Source organism: Scyliorhinus canicula, chromosome 9, assembly GCF_902713615.1.
Source record: "Scyliorhinus canicula chromosome 9, sScyCan1.1, whole genome shotgun sequence".
NCBI classification, from domain to species: domain Eukaryota; kingdom Metazoa; phylum Chordata; class Chondrichthyes; order Carcharhiniformes; family Scyliorhinidae; genus Scyliorhinus; species Scyliorhinus canicula.
This window is the reverse complement of record NC_052154.1, coordinates 104007227-104025179: the sequence shown is the minus strand read 5'-3', so window position 1 is coordinate 104025179 and position 17953 is coordinate 104007227. Positions and strand designations below refer to the sequence as shown.

Sequence of the window (17953 nt, the reverse complement as noted above, 5' to 3'; positions counted from 1 at the left end):
GGGCACAGCGACTGGAATCAGGGTTCGGCTGGGCACCGTGACTGGAATTGGAGAGTGGGCTGGGAACAGCGACTGGCTTCGGGGGAGAGCCAGGCAAAGCAACTGGATTCAGGAGGTTTGGGTACAGCGACTGGACTAGGGGGCTGGGTTGGGCACAGCGACCAGAATCATGGGGGTGGGCTGGGCACAGCGACCGGAATCAAGGAGGGTTGGGCACAGTAACTGGAATCGGGGTGTGGGCTGGGTACAGCGACTGGAATCAGGGAGGTTTGCACACAGCGACTGGAAACAGGGTGTAGGTTGGGCACAGCGACTGGAATCGTGGGAAGGGTTGGGCAGAACGATTGGAATCGGGGAGGGTTGGGCACAGCGACTGGAATCAGGGAGGTTTGCACACAGCGACCGGAAACAGGGTGGGTTGGGCACTGCGACTGGAATCGGGGAGGGTTGGGCACAGCGACCGGAATCAGGGTGGGTTGGGCACAGCGACTGGAATCGGGGTGTGGGCTGGGTACAGCGACTGGAATCGGGGAAGGTTTGGGCCCAGCGACTGCAATCAGGTTTGGGTACAGCGACTGGAATCAGGGGAGGTTTGGGCCCAGCGACTGCAATCAGGTTTGGGCACAGCGATTGGAATCGGGGTTGGGCTGGGTACAGCGACTGGAATCGAGGAGGGTCGGGCACAGTGACCGGAATCAGGGAGGTTTGCACACAGCGACCGGAAACAGGGTGTAGGTTGGGCACAGCGACTGGAATCGTGGGAAGGGTTGGGCAGAACGATTGGAATCGGGGGAGGGTTGGGCACAGTGACTGGAATTGGGGTGTGGGCTGGGTATAGCGACTGGAATCGAGGAGGGCTGGGCACAGCAACTAGGATTGGGGAGTGAGCTGGGCACAGCGACTGGATTAGGGGGGCTGGGCAAGGCCACAGCGACTGGAATCGAAGAGGGCTAGTCACAGCAACTGGAATCGGGGAGGTTTGGGCACAGCGACTGGAATCGGAGAGGTTTGGGCACAGCGACTGGAATTGGGGAGGTTTGGGCACAGCGACTGGAATCGGAGAGGTTTGGGCACAGCGACTGGAATTGGGGAGGTTTGGGCACAGCGACTGGAATCGGAGAGGTTTGGGCACAGCCCGGAATCGGGGAGGTTTGGGCACAGCGACTGGAATCGGGGAGGTTTGGGCACAGCGACTGGACTAGGGTGCTGGGTTGGGCACAGCGACCGGAATCGGGGAGGGTTGGGCACAGCGACCAGAATCGGGGAGGTTTGGGCACAGCGACCGGAAACAGGGTGGGTTGGGCACAGCGTCTGGAAATAGGGTTCGGCAGGGCACCGTGACTGGAATTGGAGAGTGGGCTGGGAACAGCGACTGGCTTCGGGGGAGAGCCAGGCAAAGCAACTGGATTCAGGAGGTTTGGGCACAGCGACTGGACTAGGGTGCTGGATTGGGCACAGCGACCAGAATCATGGGGGTGGGCTGGGCACAGCGACCGGAATCAAGGAGGGTTGGGCACGGTAACTGGAATCGGGGTGTGGGCTGGGTACAGTGACTGGAATCAGGGAGGTTTGCACACAGCGACTGGAAACAGGGTGTAGGTTGGGCACAGCGACTGGAATCGTGGGAAGGGTTGGGCAGAACGATTGGAATCGGGGAGGGTTGGGCACAGCGACTGGAATCGTGGGAAGGGTTGGGCAGAACGATTGGAATCGGGGGAGGGTTGGGCACAGTGACTGGAATTGGGGTGTAGGCTGGGTACAGCGACTGGAATTGGGGTGTGGGCTGGGTATAGCGACTGGAATCGAGGAGGGCTGGGCACAGCAACTAGGATTGGGGAGTGAGCTGGGCACAGCGACTGGATTCGGGGGGCTGGGCAAGGCCACAGCGACTGGAATCGAAGAGGGCTGGGCACAGCAACTGGAATCGGGGAGGTTTGGGCACAGCAACTGGAATCGGAGAGGTTTGGGCACAGCGACTGGAATCGGGGAGGGTTGGGCACAGTGACTGGAATCGGAGAGGTTTGGGCACAGCGACCGGAATCGGGGAGGGTTGGGCACAGTGACTGGAATCGGAGAGGTTTGGGCACAGCGACCGGAATCGGGGAGGGTTGGGCACAGTGACTGGAATCGGAGAGGTTTGGGCACAGCGACCGGAATCGGGGAGGGTTGGGCACAGCGACCGGAATCGGGTAGGTTTGGGCACAGCGACCGGAATCGGGGAGGTTTGGGCATAGCGACTGGAATCGGAGAAATTTGGGCACAGCGACTGGATTCGGGGGAGGTTTCGGCACAGCGACTGGAATCAGGTTTGGGCACAGCGACTGGAATCAGGTTTGGGCACAGCGACTGGAATCAGGTTTGGGCACAGCGACTGGAATCAGGGAGGTTTGCACACAGCGACCGGAAACAGGGTGTAGGTTGGGCACAGCGTCTGGAATCGTGGGAAGGGTTGGGCAGAATGATTGGAATCGGGGGAGGGTTGGGCACAGTGACTGGAATCGGGGTGTAGGCTGGGTTCAGCGACTGGAATCGGGGTGTGGGCTGGGTACAGCGACTGGAATCAAGGAGGGCTGGGCACAGCCACTAGAATTGGGGAGTGAGCTGGGCACAGCGACTGGATTCGGGGGTCTGGGCAAGGGCACAGCAACTGGAATCGGGGAGGTTTGGGCACAGCGACTGGAATCGGGGAGGTTTGGGCACAGCGACCAGAATCGGGGAGATTTGGGCACAGCGACCGGAAACAGGTTTGGGCACAGCGACTGGAATCGGGGTACAGCTGGGCACCATGACTGGAATTGGAGAGTGGGCTGGGAACAGCGACTGGAAACAGGGTGTAGGTTGGGCACAGCGACTGGAATCGTGGGAAGGGTTGGGCAGAACGATTGGAATCGGGGAGGGTTGGGCACAGCGACTGGAATCGTGGGAAGGGTTGGGCAGAACGATTGGAATCGGGGGAGGGTTGGGCACAGTGACTGGAATTGGGGTGTAGGCTGGGTACAGCGACTGGAATTGGGGTGTGGGCTGGGTATAGCGACTGGAATCGAGGAGGGCTGGGCACAGCAACTAGGATTGGGGAGTGAGCTGGGCACAGCGACTGGATTCGGGGGGCTGGGCAAGGCCACAGCGACTGGAATCGAAGAGGGCTGGGCACAGCAACTGGAATCGGGGAGGTTTGGGCACAGCAACTGGAATCGGAGAGGTTTGGGCACAGCGACCGGAATCGGGGAGGGTTGGGCACAGTGACTGGAATCGGAGAGGTTTGGGCACAGCGACCGGAATCGGGGAGGTTTGGGCATAGCGACTGGAATCGGAGAAATTTGGGCACAGCGACTGGATTCGGGGGAGGTTTCGGCACAGCGACTGGAATCAGGTTTGGGCACAGCGACTGGAATCAGGTTTGGGCACAGCGACTGGAATCAGGGAGGTTTGCACACAGCGACCGGAAACAGGGTGTAGGTTGGGCACAGCGTCTGGAATCGTGGGAAGGGTTGGGCAGAATGATTGGAATCGGGGGAGGGTTGGGCACAGTGACTGGAATCGGGGTGTAGGCTGGGTTCAGCGACTGGAATCGGGGTGTGGGCTGGGTACAGCGACTGGAATCAAGGAGGGCTGGGCACAGCCACTAGAATTGGGGAGTGAGCTGGGCACAGCGACTGGATTCGGGGGTCTGGGCAAGGGCACAGCAACTGGAATCGGGGAGGTTTGGGCACAGCGACTGGAATCGGGGAGGTTTGGGCACAGCGACCAGAATCGGGGAGGTTTGGGCACAGCGACCGGAAACAGGGAGGGTTGGGCACAGCGACTGGAATCGGGGTTCGGCTGGGCACCATGACTGGAATTGGAGAGTGGGCTGGGAACAGCGACTGGTTTCGGGGGAGGGCCAGGCAAAGCAACTGGATTCAGGAGGTTTGGGCACAGCGACTGGACTAGGGGGCTGGGTTGGGCACAGCGACCAGAATCATGGGGGTGGGCTGGGCACAGCGACCGGAATCAAGGAGGGTTGGGCACAGCGACTGGAATCGGGGTGTGGGCTGGGTACAGCGACTGGAATCAGGGAGGGCTGGGCACAGCGACTGGAATTGGGGAGTGAGCTGGGCACAGCGACTGGATTCGGGGGGCTGGGCAAGGCCACAGCGACTGGAATCGAAGAGGGTTGGGCACAGCGACCGGAATCGGGGAGGTTTTGGCACAGCGACTGGAATCGAAGAGGGCTGGGCACAGCGACTGGAATCGGAGAGGTTTGGGCACAGCGACCGGAATCGGAGAGGTTTGGGCACAGCCCGGAATCGGGGAGGTTTGGGCACAGCGACCAGAATCGGGGAGGTTTGGGCACAGCGACCGGAATCGGGGAGGGTTGGGCACAGCGACCGGAATCAGGGAGGGTTGCACACAGCGACCGGAATCGGGGAGGTTTGGGCACAGCGACCGGAATCGGGGTACAGCTGGGCACCGTGACTGGAATTGGAGAGTGGGCTGGGAACAGCGACTGGTTTCGGGGGAGGGCCAGGCAAAGCAACTGGAATCAGGTGGTTTGGGCACAGCGACTGGACTAGGGGGCTGGGTTGGGCACAGCGACCAGAATCATGAGGGTGGTCTGGGCACAGCGACCAGAATCAAGGAGGGTTGGGCACAGCGACTGGAAACAGGGTGTGGGCTGGGTACAGCGACTGGAATCGTGGGAAGGGTTGGACAGAACGATTGGAATCGGGGAGGGATGGGAACAGCGACCGGAATCAAGGAGGGTTGGGCACAGCGACCGGAATCGGGGAGGGTTGGGCACAGCGACCGGAATCGGGGAGGTTTGCGCACAGCAACTAAAATTGGAGACGGTTTGGGGAGATTTGGGCACAACGACTGGAATCGGGGAGGTATGGGCACAGCGACTGGAATCGGGGTGTGGGTTGGGTGCAGCGACTGGAATCGGGGAAGGTTGGGCACAGCAACTGGAATCGGAGGAAGGTTTGGGCACAGCGACTGGAATCGGGGGAGGGCTGGGTACAGCGACTCGAATCGAGGGCTGGGCACAGCGACTGCATTCGGGGGGCTGGGCAAGGGCACAGCGACTGGAATCGAAGAGAGCTGGGCACAGCGACTGGAATCGGGGCGTAGGCTGGGCACAGCAAATGGAATCGAAGAGGGCTGGGAACAGCAACTCGAATCGGCGAGGGTTGGGCACAGCGACTGGAATCGGAGGAAGGTTTGGGCACAGCGACTGGAATCGGGAGGGGGCTGGGCACTGTGTGGGGGAGGTTTGGGCACAGCGACTGGAATCGGTGAGGTTTGGGCACAGCGACTGGAATCGGGGAGGTTTGGGCACAGCGACTGGAATCGGGGAGGGTTGGGCACAGCGACTGGAATCAGGGAGGTTTGCACACAGCGACGGGAAACGGTGTGGGTTGGGCACAACGACCGGAATCGGGGGAAGGGTTGGGCACAACAATTGGAATCGGGGAGGTTTGGGCAGTGACTGGAATCAGGGGAAGGTTGGGCACAGCGACCGGAAACAGGGTGTGGGTTGGGCACAGCGACTGGAATCGGGGTGTGGGCTGGGTACAGCGACTGGAATCGGGGAGTGGGCTGTGCACAGCGACTGGAATTGGGGAGTGGGCTGTGCACAGCGACTGGAATCGGCGAGGGTTGGGCACAGCGACTGGAATCGGAGGAAGGTTTGGGCACAGCGACTGGAACCGGGAGGGGGCCGGGCACAGCGACTGGAATCGGGGAGAGGGCTGGGCACTGCGCCTGGAATCGGGGAGGTTTGGGCACTGCGCCTGGAATCGGTGAGGTTTGGGCACAGCGACTGGAATTGGTGAGGTTTGGGCACAGCGACTGGAATCGGTGAGGTTTGGGCACAGCAACTGGAATCGGGGAGGTTTGGGCACAGCGACTGGAATTGGTGAGGTTTGGGCACAGCGACTGGAATCGGTGAGGTTTGGGCACAGCAACTGGAATCGGGGAGGTTTGGGCACAGCGACTGGAATCGGGGAGGGTTGGGCACAGCGACCGGAATCAGGGAGGGTTGGGCACAGCGACTGGAATCGGTGAGGGTTGGGCACAGCGACTGGAATCAGGGAGGGTTGGGCACAGCAACTGGAATCGGGGAGGTTTGGGCACAGCGACTGGAATCGGGGAGTGGGCTGGGCACAGCGACCGGAATCGGCGGCGGTTTGGGCACAGCAACTAGAATCGGCGAGTGGGCTGGGCACAGCAATTGTAATCGAAGAGGGCTGGGCACAGCGACTGGAATCGGGGAGCGGTTTGGGCACAGCGAATGGAATTGGGGGAGGGCTGGGCACAGCAACTGGAATCGAAGAGGCCTGGGCACAGCAACTGGAATCGGCGGCGGTTTGGGCACAGCGACCGGAATCGGGGAGCGGTTTGGGCACAGCGAATGGAATTGGGGGAGGGCTGGGCATAGCGGCCGGAAATGGGAGAATTCAGGAAAGAGTGGGTCGACGTAACGGGCTGGGTTTTTGAGCGCAAAGCTGTTATTCTCCTGTGGAAAATTAATGATGCCAAAAGGAGAATCAAGATCAGGATACTGGGCCTGAGCTTTGTTATTACAGGCCATGGATTCCAGAGTCCCCACATTCTGAACACAAAACCTGTAGCTTTGCTATGAAACAATACATGATACCTTGTGAAACATTAAGCAGACTGATTTCAAGAGTGGCAGGACCTATCTGCTCGAACTTAATGAATTAATCCCATTTGAAGATTTAAAAAATACTAATTCCAGTGCTTTCTATGACCTCAGCAAAATGTTTAATCAAGCACAAGGCAGAGAACATCAAACAACAAACAAGATAAAACCCAGAAATACACACCTGCTATGGTAACATTGATGCAGACATCATGATCAACTGAACAGCCTGTCCGAGCGCACGTCGCATCATTGGCAGTATTGCACTGAAAGCAGGAAAGAGCAGAACCTGGGAGGGGTGAGAGAGAATCAGTTAACATCAGCTCAGAGTGTCAGCTCAACAGGACAAAACCAGAATACAGATTCAGTGTGAACGGGACTGACCCACACTGCAACAGATTCACTGTGTGTGTTAACGGGACTGACCCACACAGCAACAGCTTCACTGTGTGAATGGGACTGACCCACACTGCAACAGATTCACTGTGTGAACGGGACTGGCCCACACTGCAACAGCTTCACTGTGTGAATGGGACTGACCCACACTGCAGCAGATTCACTGTGTGAATGGGACTGACCCACACTGCAGCAGATTCAGTGTGTGTGTGAACGGGACTGACCCACACTGCAGCAGATTCACTGTGTGAACGGGACTGACCCACACTGCAGCAGATTCACTGTGTGAATGGGACTGTCCCACACAGCAACAGATTCACTGTGTGAATGGGACTGTCCCACACAGCAACAGATTCACTGTGTGAATGGGACTGACCCACACTGCAACAGATTCACTGCATGAACGGGACTGACCTACACTGCAACAGATTCACTATGTGTGTGTTAACGGGTGTGGTGAATTATAAACAATAATAATCCACACTGTATTGTACATGTGTTGAGCCTGTACCTTGTACTAGATCATGTGTAGTTGCGCGGCTCTACCCATAGGGGGAGATGAGGAGCTTGTACTGGGCTCCACCCTTGGCTCTGCCCATGGCTCCTTCCCCTAACCAGAAGTATAAAGGTTGCTGTTGTGAGCCTGCCTGCCAGTTCATCTAGAGTTCATCTAGTCACAGGCAGGCTCTGTTGTAAGATGATTAAAACCACTGTTCACTTCTAACCACGTGTCGCGTGAATTGATGGTCTCAATAATTTAATCGTCTTATGAAACAGTAAGGAATGACCATGGAATCAGCCCTCAAACCTGATCGACTGGAACTCGACCCACAGAATGCAGAGGTGAAAAAAATCTTTTCACACTGGCTCCGATGTTTTAAGGCCTACCTGGCTGAAGCAAGCACTACAGAAACTACAGAGGAGCAGAGAGTCAGCCTACTGCACGCAAGGGTGAGCCATCGTATATCTATTCAACTTAATTGTACCGGCTCATATACAGAGGCCCTGGCCCTACTCGACAGAATGTACGTGAGGCCCGTCAATGAGGTCTACGCGCGCCACGTTTTTACTACTCGCCGCCAGCGCCCCACAGAATCGCTAGAAGAATTCCCAAGAGACTTAAAAACCTTATCCCGGGACTGTAATTACCAAGCTGTAAATGATGCAGAACATAGGGAACTCGCTGTCCACGATGTATTTGTTGCAGGCCTCAGATCCAATTACGTGCGCCAGCGGTTGCTTGAGAAGGGAGCCCAAAACTTGTTCCCCCAGACTCCGCGACCCCATCATGGGCCCCCGACCAGCGACTACCACAGGCCTGTGCTGCGCGGCCACCCAGCCACTATGCTACTCCAGCCTGCCACTTTTGTGGCCAGCCCCAGCACCCGCGGCAGCACTGCCCGGCCCGCAACGCGACCTGCGGCAGCTGCGGTCGCAAAGGACACTATGCCAGAGTATGTCTGGCGAAGAAAGCTCCAGCCTCAAACCCTCCCACAACCCAGAGCACTCGCTCCCTGAATTTGCAGGCCCACAGGCCCCGTAACGCCGCGGCCTGTACTCCGACTCCGTCCCCACCCACCATGTGCGACCCATGGGGGCTGCCATCTTGGCAAACCCCCACCACGCGGCTGACCACGTGCGACTCATGGGCGCCGCCATCTTGGATGCCATCTTCCTCGCCGCCCACCACGTGCGATCCACGGGCGACCATCTTGGGCTCCATCCCCTCCAAACTCAGCAACCCAGATCGAAGACTGCAACCTCAGTGGACATTCATCACGGGGCCACTCCAGCACAGCTGATCGAGCTGCCGACTACCAAAAATTCAGCACGGTCACGTTGGACCAGTCGCGTCCGAAACACCTCCACAACTCCATGACGACCGTTAAAATCAACGGGTACAGTACACCGTGCCTCTTCGACTCCGGGAGCACTGAGAGCTTCGTACACCCAGATCTGGTAAGTCGCTGTTCGCTCCCTGTTTTTCCTACACGGCAAACTATCTCCCTCGCTTCGGGCTCCCACTCTGTTCACCTCGAAGGGAGCACCGTCACAACCCTAACGATCCAAGGCGCTAGCTACTCTAATTTTCAACTATACGTCCTGCCCGAACTCTGCGCCCCACTCTTACTGGGACTCGACTTCCAGTGTAACCTCAAAAGTCTCACCCTCAGCTTCGGCGGACCCCTACCCCCACTCACCATCTGCAGCCTAGCCACACTGCGAATCTCCCACCCCCTGCACTCTTTGCCAATCTCACTCCGGACTGTAAACCCGCAGCCACTCGCAGCAGGCGGTACAGCCTGCAGGACAGGGTGTTTATCAGAACCGAGGTCTGGAGGCTCCTACATGAGGGGATAATAGAGGCCAGTAACAGCCCCTGAAGAGTTCAGGTGGTGGTCGTCAAGACCGGGGAAAAATTCCACATGGTCGTGGACTATAGTCAGACCATTAATCGGTTTACGCTACTCGATGCGTACCCCCTCCCCAGGATTGCAGACATGGTGAATCAGATCGCCCAGTATCGTATTTTCTCCACGGTGGATCTGAAGTCTGCACACCACCAGCTCCCAATCCGCCCGGAGGGCCGCCACTACACGGCGTTTGAGGCCGATGGCCGCCTCTTCCATTTCCCCCGGGTTCCCTTTGGCATCACGAACGGGGTCTCGGTGTTCCAACGAGCAATGGACCGAATGGTGGACCAGTACGGGCTGCGGGCCACGTTTCCGTACTTGGATAACGTCACCATCTGCGGCTATGACCAGCAGGACCACGATGCCAACCTCCATCGGTTTCTCCAGACGGCCCAGAAACTCAATCTCACTTACAACATGGAGAAATGCGTTTTCCGCACGACCAGGCTAGCCATCCTCGGCTATGTCGCGGGAAAACGGATTCCTGGGCCCCGACCTATGCACCCCCTCTTAGAACTCCCTCTCCCTCATTGTCCCAGGGCCCTCAAACGGTGCCTGGGATTCTTTTCATACTATGCCCAGTGGGTCCCTCAATATGCGGACAAAGCCCGCCCACTATTTAAGGCCACACTTTTCCCCCTGTCGGCTGAGGCTCGCCAGGCCTTCAACGGCATCAAGGAGGACATCGCCAAAGCGGCCATGCGGGCGGTGGATGAATCCGTCCCTTTTCAAGTTGAGAGCGATGCCTCGGAGGTCGCTCTTGCAGCCACATTGAATCAGGCAGGGAGACCAGTCGCATTTTTCTCCCTAACCCTCTCCGCTTCAAAACTTCGACACTCCTCAGTCGAAAAGGAAGCACAAGCCATTGTGGAGGCTGTACGTCACTGGAAGCGCTATCTCGCAGGTAGAAGATTCACCCTCATCACCGACCAAAGATCGGTTACCTTCATGTTTGACAACTCGCAAAGGGGCAAAATTAAAAATGATAAAATCCTGAGGTGGAGGATCGAACTCTCCACCTACAAATACGATATCATGTATCGACTGGGGAAACTCAACGAGCCCCCAGATGCCCTGTCCCGAGGCACGTGCGCCAGCACGCAGAGCGACCGCTGAAAGCCATCCACAATGACCTCTGCCACCCGGGGGTCACCCGGCTCGCCCACTACATCAAAGCCCAAAACCTACCTTTCTCCACTGAGGAGGTAAAAGCCATCACCAAGGATTACCCGATCTGTGCGGAGTGCAAACCGCACTTCTATAGACCAGACAGGGCCCACCTGGTCAAGGCTTCTCGGCCCTTTGAACGCCTCGCCATCGATTTCAAAGGGCCACTTCCCTTGAATAATCGGAGTGTGCACTTCCTGAATGTCATCGACGAGTTCTCCCGTTTCCCTTTTGCTATCCCGTGCCCCGATATGACCTCCCACACAGTCATTAGGTCCCTGCATAGTATCTTCACCCTGTTTGGTTTCCCCAGCTACGTACACAGCGACCGGGGTCTGTCCTTCATGAGCGACGAGCTGCATCAGTACCTGCTCGACAAGGGCATCGCCTCGAGCAGAACTACCAGCTATAACCCCAGGGGGAACGGGCAGGTGGAGAGGGAGAATGCGACGGTCTGGAAGACCGTCCTACTGACCTCCCGGTCCAGGAATCTCCGTTTCCCATTGGCAGGAAGTCCTCCCCGACGCGCTCCACGCTATTAGGTCCCTCCTATGTACCGCCACCAACCAGGATCCTCACGAGCGGCTCTTTGTTTTTTCCAGGGGCACTACCACGGGGACTTCGCTCCCAGCATGGTTGAAGACACTGGGCCCGGTACTCCTCCGGAAGCACGTCAGGGCACACAAAACGGACCCACTCGTAGAGAAAGTGCTGCTACTACACTCAAACCCCCAATACGCCTTCATAGAGTACCCTGACGGCCGTCAGGACACTGAATCCCTCCGGGACCTAGCGCCGGCAGGATCGAATCCCACCACTACCACCGCCGAGGTACCCCTCACACTACACCCCATCCAACTCGTCGCACCCCACGCCCCTGCACCTACCGGGTCGCTACACATGTTCCGCGCACCCGCGCCCACAAGCTTCCAGCGCCCCCAGTCGAACCAGACGGATACGAAGCTTGGGCAGAATCACCCCCGGAGCCCGCCATCGTACCCCAACCAACCGTGATCATCCAGCCACCAGAAGAGGCTGCAACCCCGGTGCTCCGCCGATCACAACGGACAACACGACCACTGGACAGACTCAATTTGTAAGCCATCACCCCCGCCAGACTTGATTTTTTCACAGCGGGTGAATGTGGTGAATTATAAACACTAATAATCCACACTGTATTGTACAACATGTGTTGAGCCTGTACCTTGTACTAGATCATGTGTAGTTGCGTAGCTCTACCCATAGGGGGAGATGAGGAGCTTGTACTGGGCTACACCCTTGGCTCCGCACATGGCTCCTCTCACTAACCGGAAGTATAAAGGTTGCTGTTGTGAGCCTGCCACCCAGTTCATCTGGAGTTCATCTCGTCAGCTCTGTTGTAAGACGATTAAAACCGCTGTTCGCTTCTAACCACGTGTCGCGTGAATTGATGGTCTCATCAATGGGACTGTCGCACACTGCAACAGATTCACTGTGTGTGAACGGGTCTGACCCACACTGCAACAGATTCACTGTGGGAATGGGACTGACCCACAGTGCAACCGATTCACTGTGTGTGTGAGCGAGACTGACCCACACTGCAACAGTTTCGCTGTGTGTGTGAACGGGACTGACCCACACTGCAACAGATTCAGTGTGTGAACGGGCCTGACCCACACTGCAACACATTCGCTGTGTGTGTGAAGGGGACCGACACACACTGCAGCAGATTCACTGTGTGAATGGGACTGACCCACACTGCAACAGATTCACTGTGTGAACGGGACTGACCCACACTGCAACAAATTCACTGTGTGAACGGGACTGACCCACACTGCAACAGATTCACTGTGTGAATGGGACTGTCCCACATTGCAACCGATTCACTACGTGTGAGAACGGGACTGACCCACACTGCAATAGATTCACTGTGTGAATGGGACTGACCCACACTGCAACAGATTCACTGCGTGAACGGGACTGACCCACACTGCAAGAGCTTCACTGTGTATGTGAACGGGACTGACCCATACTGCAACAGTTTCACTGTGTTTCTGAACGGGACTGACCCACATTGCAGCAGATTCAGTCTGAACGGGACTGACCCACACTGAAACAGCTTCACGGTGTCTGTGAACGGGACAGACCCACACATGCAACAGCTTCACTGTGTGAACAGGTCTGACCCACACTGCAACCGATTCACAATGTGTGAGAACGGGACTGACCCACACTGCAACAGATTCAGTGTGACCGGGACCGACACACACTGCAACAGATTCACTGTGTGAACGGGACAGATCCACACTGCAACAGATTCAGTGTGACCGGGACTGACACACACTGCAGCAGATTCACTGTGTGAACGGGACAGATCCACACTGCAACAGATTCAGTGTGAGAGAGAACGGGACTGACCCACACTGCAACAGCTTCACTGTGTGAACGTGGATGACCCACACTGCAACAGATTCACTGTGTGAACGTGGATGTCCCACACTGCAACAGGTTCACTGTGGGAACGGGACTGACCAACACTGCAACAGATTCACTGTGTGTATGGGACTGACCCACACTGCAACATATTTACTGTCTGTGTGAACGAGATTCACCTGCACTGCAACAAGATTCACTGTGTGAACGGGACTAACCCACACTGCAACAGATACAGTGTGACCGGGACTGACACACACTGCAACAGATTCACTGTGTGAATGGGACTGACCCACACTGTAACAGATTCACTGTGTGTGTGAACGGAACTGAGCCACACTGCAACAGATTCACTTTGTGAACTGGACTGACCCACACTGCAACAGCTTCACTGTGTGAACGGGACTGACCCACACTGCAACAGATTAACTGTGTGAATGGGACTGACCCACACTGCAACAGATTCACTGTGTGAACGGGACTGACCCACACTGCAACAAATTCACTGTGTGAACGGGACTGACCCACACTGCAACAGATTCACTGTGTGTGAACGGGACTGACCCACACTGCAACAGATTCACTGTGTGAACGGGACTGACCCACACTGCAACAAATTCACTGTGTGAACAGGTCTGACCCACACTGCAACCGATTCACTATGTGTGAGAACGGGACTGACCCACACTGCAACAGCTTCACTGTGCTTGTGAACGGGACTGACCCACATTGCAGCAGATTCAGTCTGAACTGGACTGACCCACAATTCAACAGATTCACTGCGTGAACGGGACTGACCCACACTGAAACAGCTTCACGGTGTATGTGAACTGGACTGACCCACATTGCAACAGCTTCACTGTTTGAACGGGACAGACCCACACTGAACAGATTCACTGTGTATGTGAACAGGTCTGACCCACACTGCAACCGATTCACAATGTGTGAGAACGGGACTGACCCACACTGCAACAGATTCAGTGTGTCCGGGACTGACACACACTGCAGCAGATTCACTGTGTGAACGGGACAGATCCACACTGCAGCAGATTCAGTCTGAACTGAACTGACCCACACTTCAACAGATTCACTGCGTGAACGGGACTGACCCACACTGAAACAGCTTCACGGTGTATGTCAACGGCACAGACCCACACATGCAACAGCTTCACTGTGTATGTGAACGGGACTGACCCACATTGCAACAGCTATTTGAGAAACGCTTCATAAAGACTACCAATGAGGTACATGCCAGGCATTTGCTCTCGACCTGCAGCCAGCGCTCCGGGGAAATGCTGGACGAGTTCGTGGAAAGACTCACCGTTGGTCAGTGATGAGGGTGAACCTCCTACCAGCTAGGTAGTGCCTCCAGTGTCGCACGGCCTCCACTATGGCTTGTGCCTCCTTCTCGACTGCAGAGTGTCGAATTTCCGAGGCGTTGAGGGTTCGGGAGAAGAACGCTACTGGTCTGCCCGCTTGGTTGAGGGTAGCAGCCAGGGCGACGTCTGATGCATCGCTTTCTATTTGAAAGGGGATGGCTTCGTCCACCGCGTGCATGGCGGCCTTGATGATGCCGGCCTTGATACGGTTGAAAGCCGACCGGGCTTCATCCGTCAGAGGAAAAACCGTGGTCTTAATGAGTGGCCGGGCTTTGTCCCCATATCTGGGGACCCACTGGGCGTAATAGGAGAAAAGCCCCAAGCACCGTTTGAGTGCCTTGAGGCTATGGGGGAGGGGGAGTTCCTTAAGGGGACGCATGTGGTCGGGGTCCGGGCATAGGACCCCGTTCTCCACGACGTAGCCGAGGATGGCGAGCCGGGTTGTGTGGAACGCGCATTTCTCTTTGTTGTAGGTGAGGTTGAGGGCCCGGGCAGTCTGGAGGAACTTCCTCAGGTTTGCGTCGTGGTCCTGCTGGTCATGGCCACAGATGGTGACGTTGTCAAAGTACGGGAAGGTCGCCCGTAAGCCGTACTGGTCCACCATTTGATCCATCGCCCTCTGGAAAACGGAGACTCCGTTTGTAACACCAAAGGGTACCCTGAGGAAGTGAAACAGCCAACCGGCTGCTTCAAAAGCCGTGTAGGGGCGGTCCTCTGAGCGAATAGGGAGTTGGTGGTAGGCCGATTTGAGGTCAACCGTGGAGAATACCCGATACTGGGCAATTTGGGTCACCATTTCAGCTATTCGGGGAAGTGGGTACGCATCGAGTTGTGTGAAGCGGTTTATTGTCTAGCTATAATCCACAACCATGCGTTGCTTTTCCCCGGAGCGGACTACTAATACCTGGGCCCTCCAAGGGCTGTTGCTGGCCTCTATGACCCCCTCTTTTAGTAGCCGCTGAACCTCCGACTTGATGAAAGTCAAGTCTTGGGTACTGTACCGGCGACTCTTGGTGGCGATGGGCTTACAGTCGGGAGTGAGGTTCGCGAAGAGGCGGAGTGGCGAAACTTTGAGTGTCGCCAGGCTGCAGACTGTGAGTGGGGGCAGGGGTCCGCCGAACTTCAGTGTCAGGCTCCGGTGGCTGCACTGAAAGTCGAGGCCAAGCAGCAGGGGGGCGCAGAGCTGAGGAAAAATGTACAGTATAAAACGGGAGTATTTCGCGCCTTGAATTGCGAGGTCAGCGACACAATACCCCGTGATTTGAACCAAATGGGACCCTGAGGCGAGGGCGATAGTTTGGGAGGCGGGAGGGGTGCGCAGGGAGCAGCGCCTTACCGTGTCTGGGTGGATAAAGCTCTCCGTGCTCCCGGAGTCGAACAGGCAGGGAGTGTCGTGGCCGTTGATTCGCACCCGCATCATCGAGTTTCGCAGGTGTTTCGGCCGTGATTGATCAAGCGTGATCGCTCCTAGGTGTGGGGTGTCAGAGTCGGACTCACAAAATGGCCGCCCGGAGTCACAAGATGGCCGCCGCCGCCGGTCGCACGTGTCGGGTTTCGAAGATGGCCGCTGCCAAGATGGCCGCTCCCATGACTCGCACGAGGTCGATGACGTGTCAGAAGTGGGCGTGTCTGGCCGCAGTGCAGCCGCGTTGCGGGGTCTGTGAGGCCGGGAGCTTGATTTCTGGGCCCGGTGAGACTTTTGTTTGTGGCCTTATGCCCAGCCAGGCAGACTTTCGCAAAGTGCCCTTTCTTCCCGCAGTCGTTGCAGGTCGCGGATCGGGCCGGACAACGCTGACGTGGGTGCTGGCCTTGCCCACAGAGATAGCATGGGGAGCCCCCGAAGTGAGTGGATCGACGCGTGGCACAGGCCTGTAGCGTGGCCGAGTCTGGAGGGGATCGAGAGGGATTCGTAAGGTCCGCGGAGTACGTACGGAGGTTACGGTGGGCCGTTTCGAGAGAAAAGCCGAGCGTTACCGTGCCTTGGAGATCCTTCGCCCCGTCTTCTAGGAGCCGCTGCCGAATGTACGATGACCTGATGCCAGACACAAGGGCATCGCGGATGTCTAAGTCCCTGTGTTCTTCAGCCGTCACTGCTTTGTGGTCGCAGTTCCTCGCGAGCGCGGTGAGTCTTTCCACGAACTCGTCCAGCATTTCCCCGGAGCGCTGGCTGCAGGTCGAGAGCAAATGCCTGGCATGTACCTCATTGGTAGTCTTTATGAAGCGTTTCTTCAATATTTCGATCGCCGCCTCATAGGTCGTAGCAGTTTCAATCATGGTGGAGATTCGGTGGCTCACCCGGCCATGTAAGAAGCGCAGCTTGCGAGCGCTGTCGACATCAGACGGTGAGGAGTCCAGATAATCCTCAAAACACCGGAGCCAATGTTTAAAGATTTCCGAGGCTTCAGGCGTCCTGCCATCCAGGTTGAGTTTCTCTGGTTTCAGACCGCTGTCCATCTTGATGTGCACTGCTTATTAAATTGAGGCACTCTCAATTACGACACGAAAGTTAGGTCAGTAATCAAAGGCTTTAATAAGCAGTGAACAATCGCAGCCTCCATGAGAAGTGTGCTCGCAAAATGGAGTCTCATCTTAAGTACTGTTTCCCAGGGGGCGTAGCCAGAGGCGGAGTCCCCCAGGGTTTCAAGCCTCTTAAAGGGGAAATGTATTCCGATCATCACAAGCCTCTTAAAGGGGGCAAGGTATTCTGATCATCACACTGTGTGAACGTGGATGACCCACACTGCAACAGATTCACTGTGTGAACGTGGATGACCCACACTGCAACAGATTCACTGTGTGAACGTGGATGTCCCGCACTGCAACAGATTCACTGTGTGAACGTGGATGTCCCGCACTGCAACAGATTCACTGTGGGAACGGGACTGAGCAACACTGCAACAGATTCACCGTGTGAACGGGACAGACCCACACTGCAACAGATTCAGTGTGTGTGAGAACCGACTGACCCACACTGCAACAGGTTCACGGTGTGTGTGTATGGGACTGACCCACACTGCAACATATTTACTGTCTGTGTGAACGAGATTCACCTGCACTGCAACAAGATTCAGTGTATGAACGGGACTGACCCACACTGCAACAGATTCACTGTGTGAATGGGACTAACCCACACTGCAACAGATACAGTGTGACCGGGACTGACACACACTGCAACAGATTCACTGTGTCAACAGGTCTGACCAACACTGCAACAGATTCACTGTGTGAACGGGACAGACCCACACTGCAACAGATTCACTGTGAGAGCGGGACTGACCCACACTGCAACAGATTCACTGTGTATGTGAACGGGACTGACACACACTGCAACAGCTTCACTGTGTATGTGAACGGGATTGACCCACACTGCAACAGCTTCACTGTGTGAACGAGACAGACCCACACTGAACAGATTCACTGTGTATGTGAACGGGACTGACCCACACTGCAACAGATTCACTGTGTGAACAGGTCTGACCCACACTGCAACCAATTCACAATGTGTGAGAACGGGACTGACCCATACTGCAACAGATTCAGTG

At 56.5% G+C, this 17953-nt stretch overlaps 1 protein-coding gene across 2 annotated transcripts in view; it reads right to left on the bottom strand.

The window, feature by feature from the left end:
- The window catches only part of LOC119971586 (CD59 glycoprotein-like), an 85888-nt gene that overhangs the window by 5389 nt on the left and 62546 nt on the right, over positions 1–17953 (bottom strand). For both annotated transcript variants that reach the window (XM_038807356.1, XM_038807355.1), the window contains exon 3: positions 6828–6932. In XM_038807356.1, coding sequence (XP_038663284.1) covers positions 6828–6932 — 105 coding nt within the window. The remainder of the gene's footprint in view (positions 1–6827; positions 6933–17953) is intronic.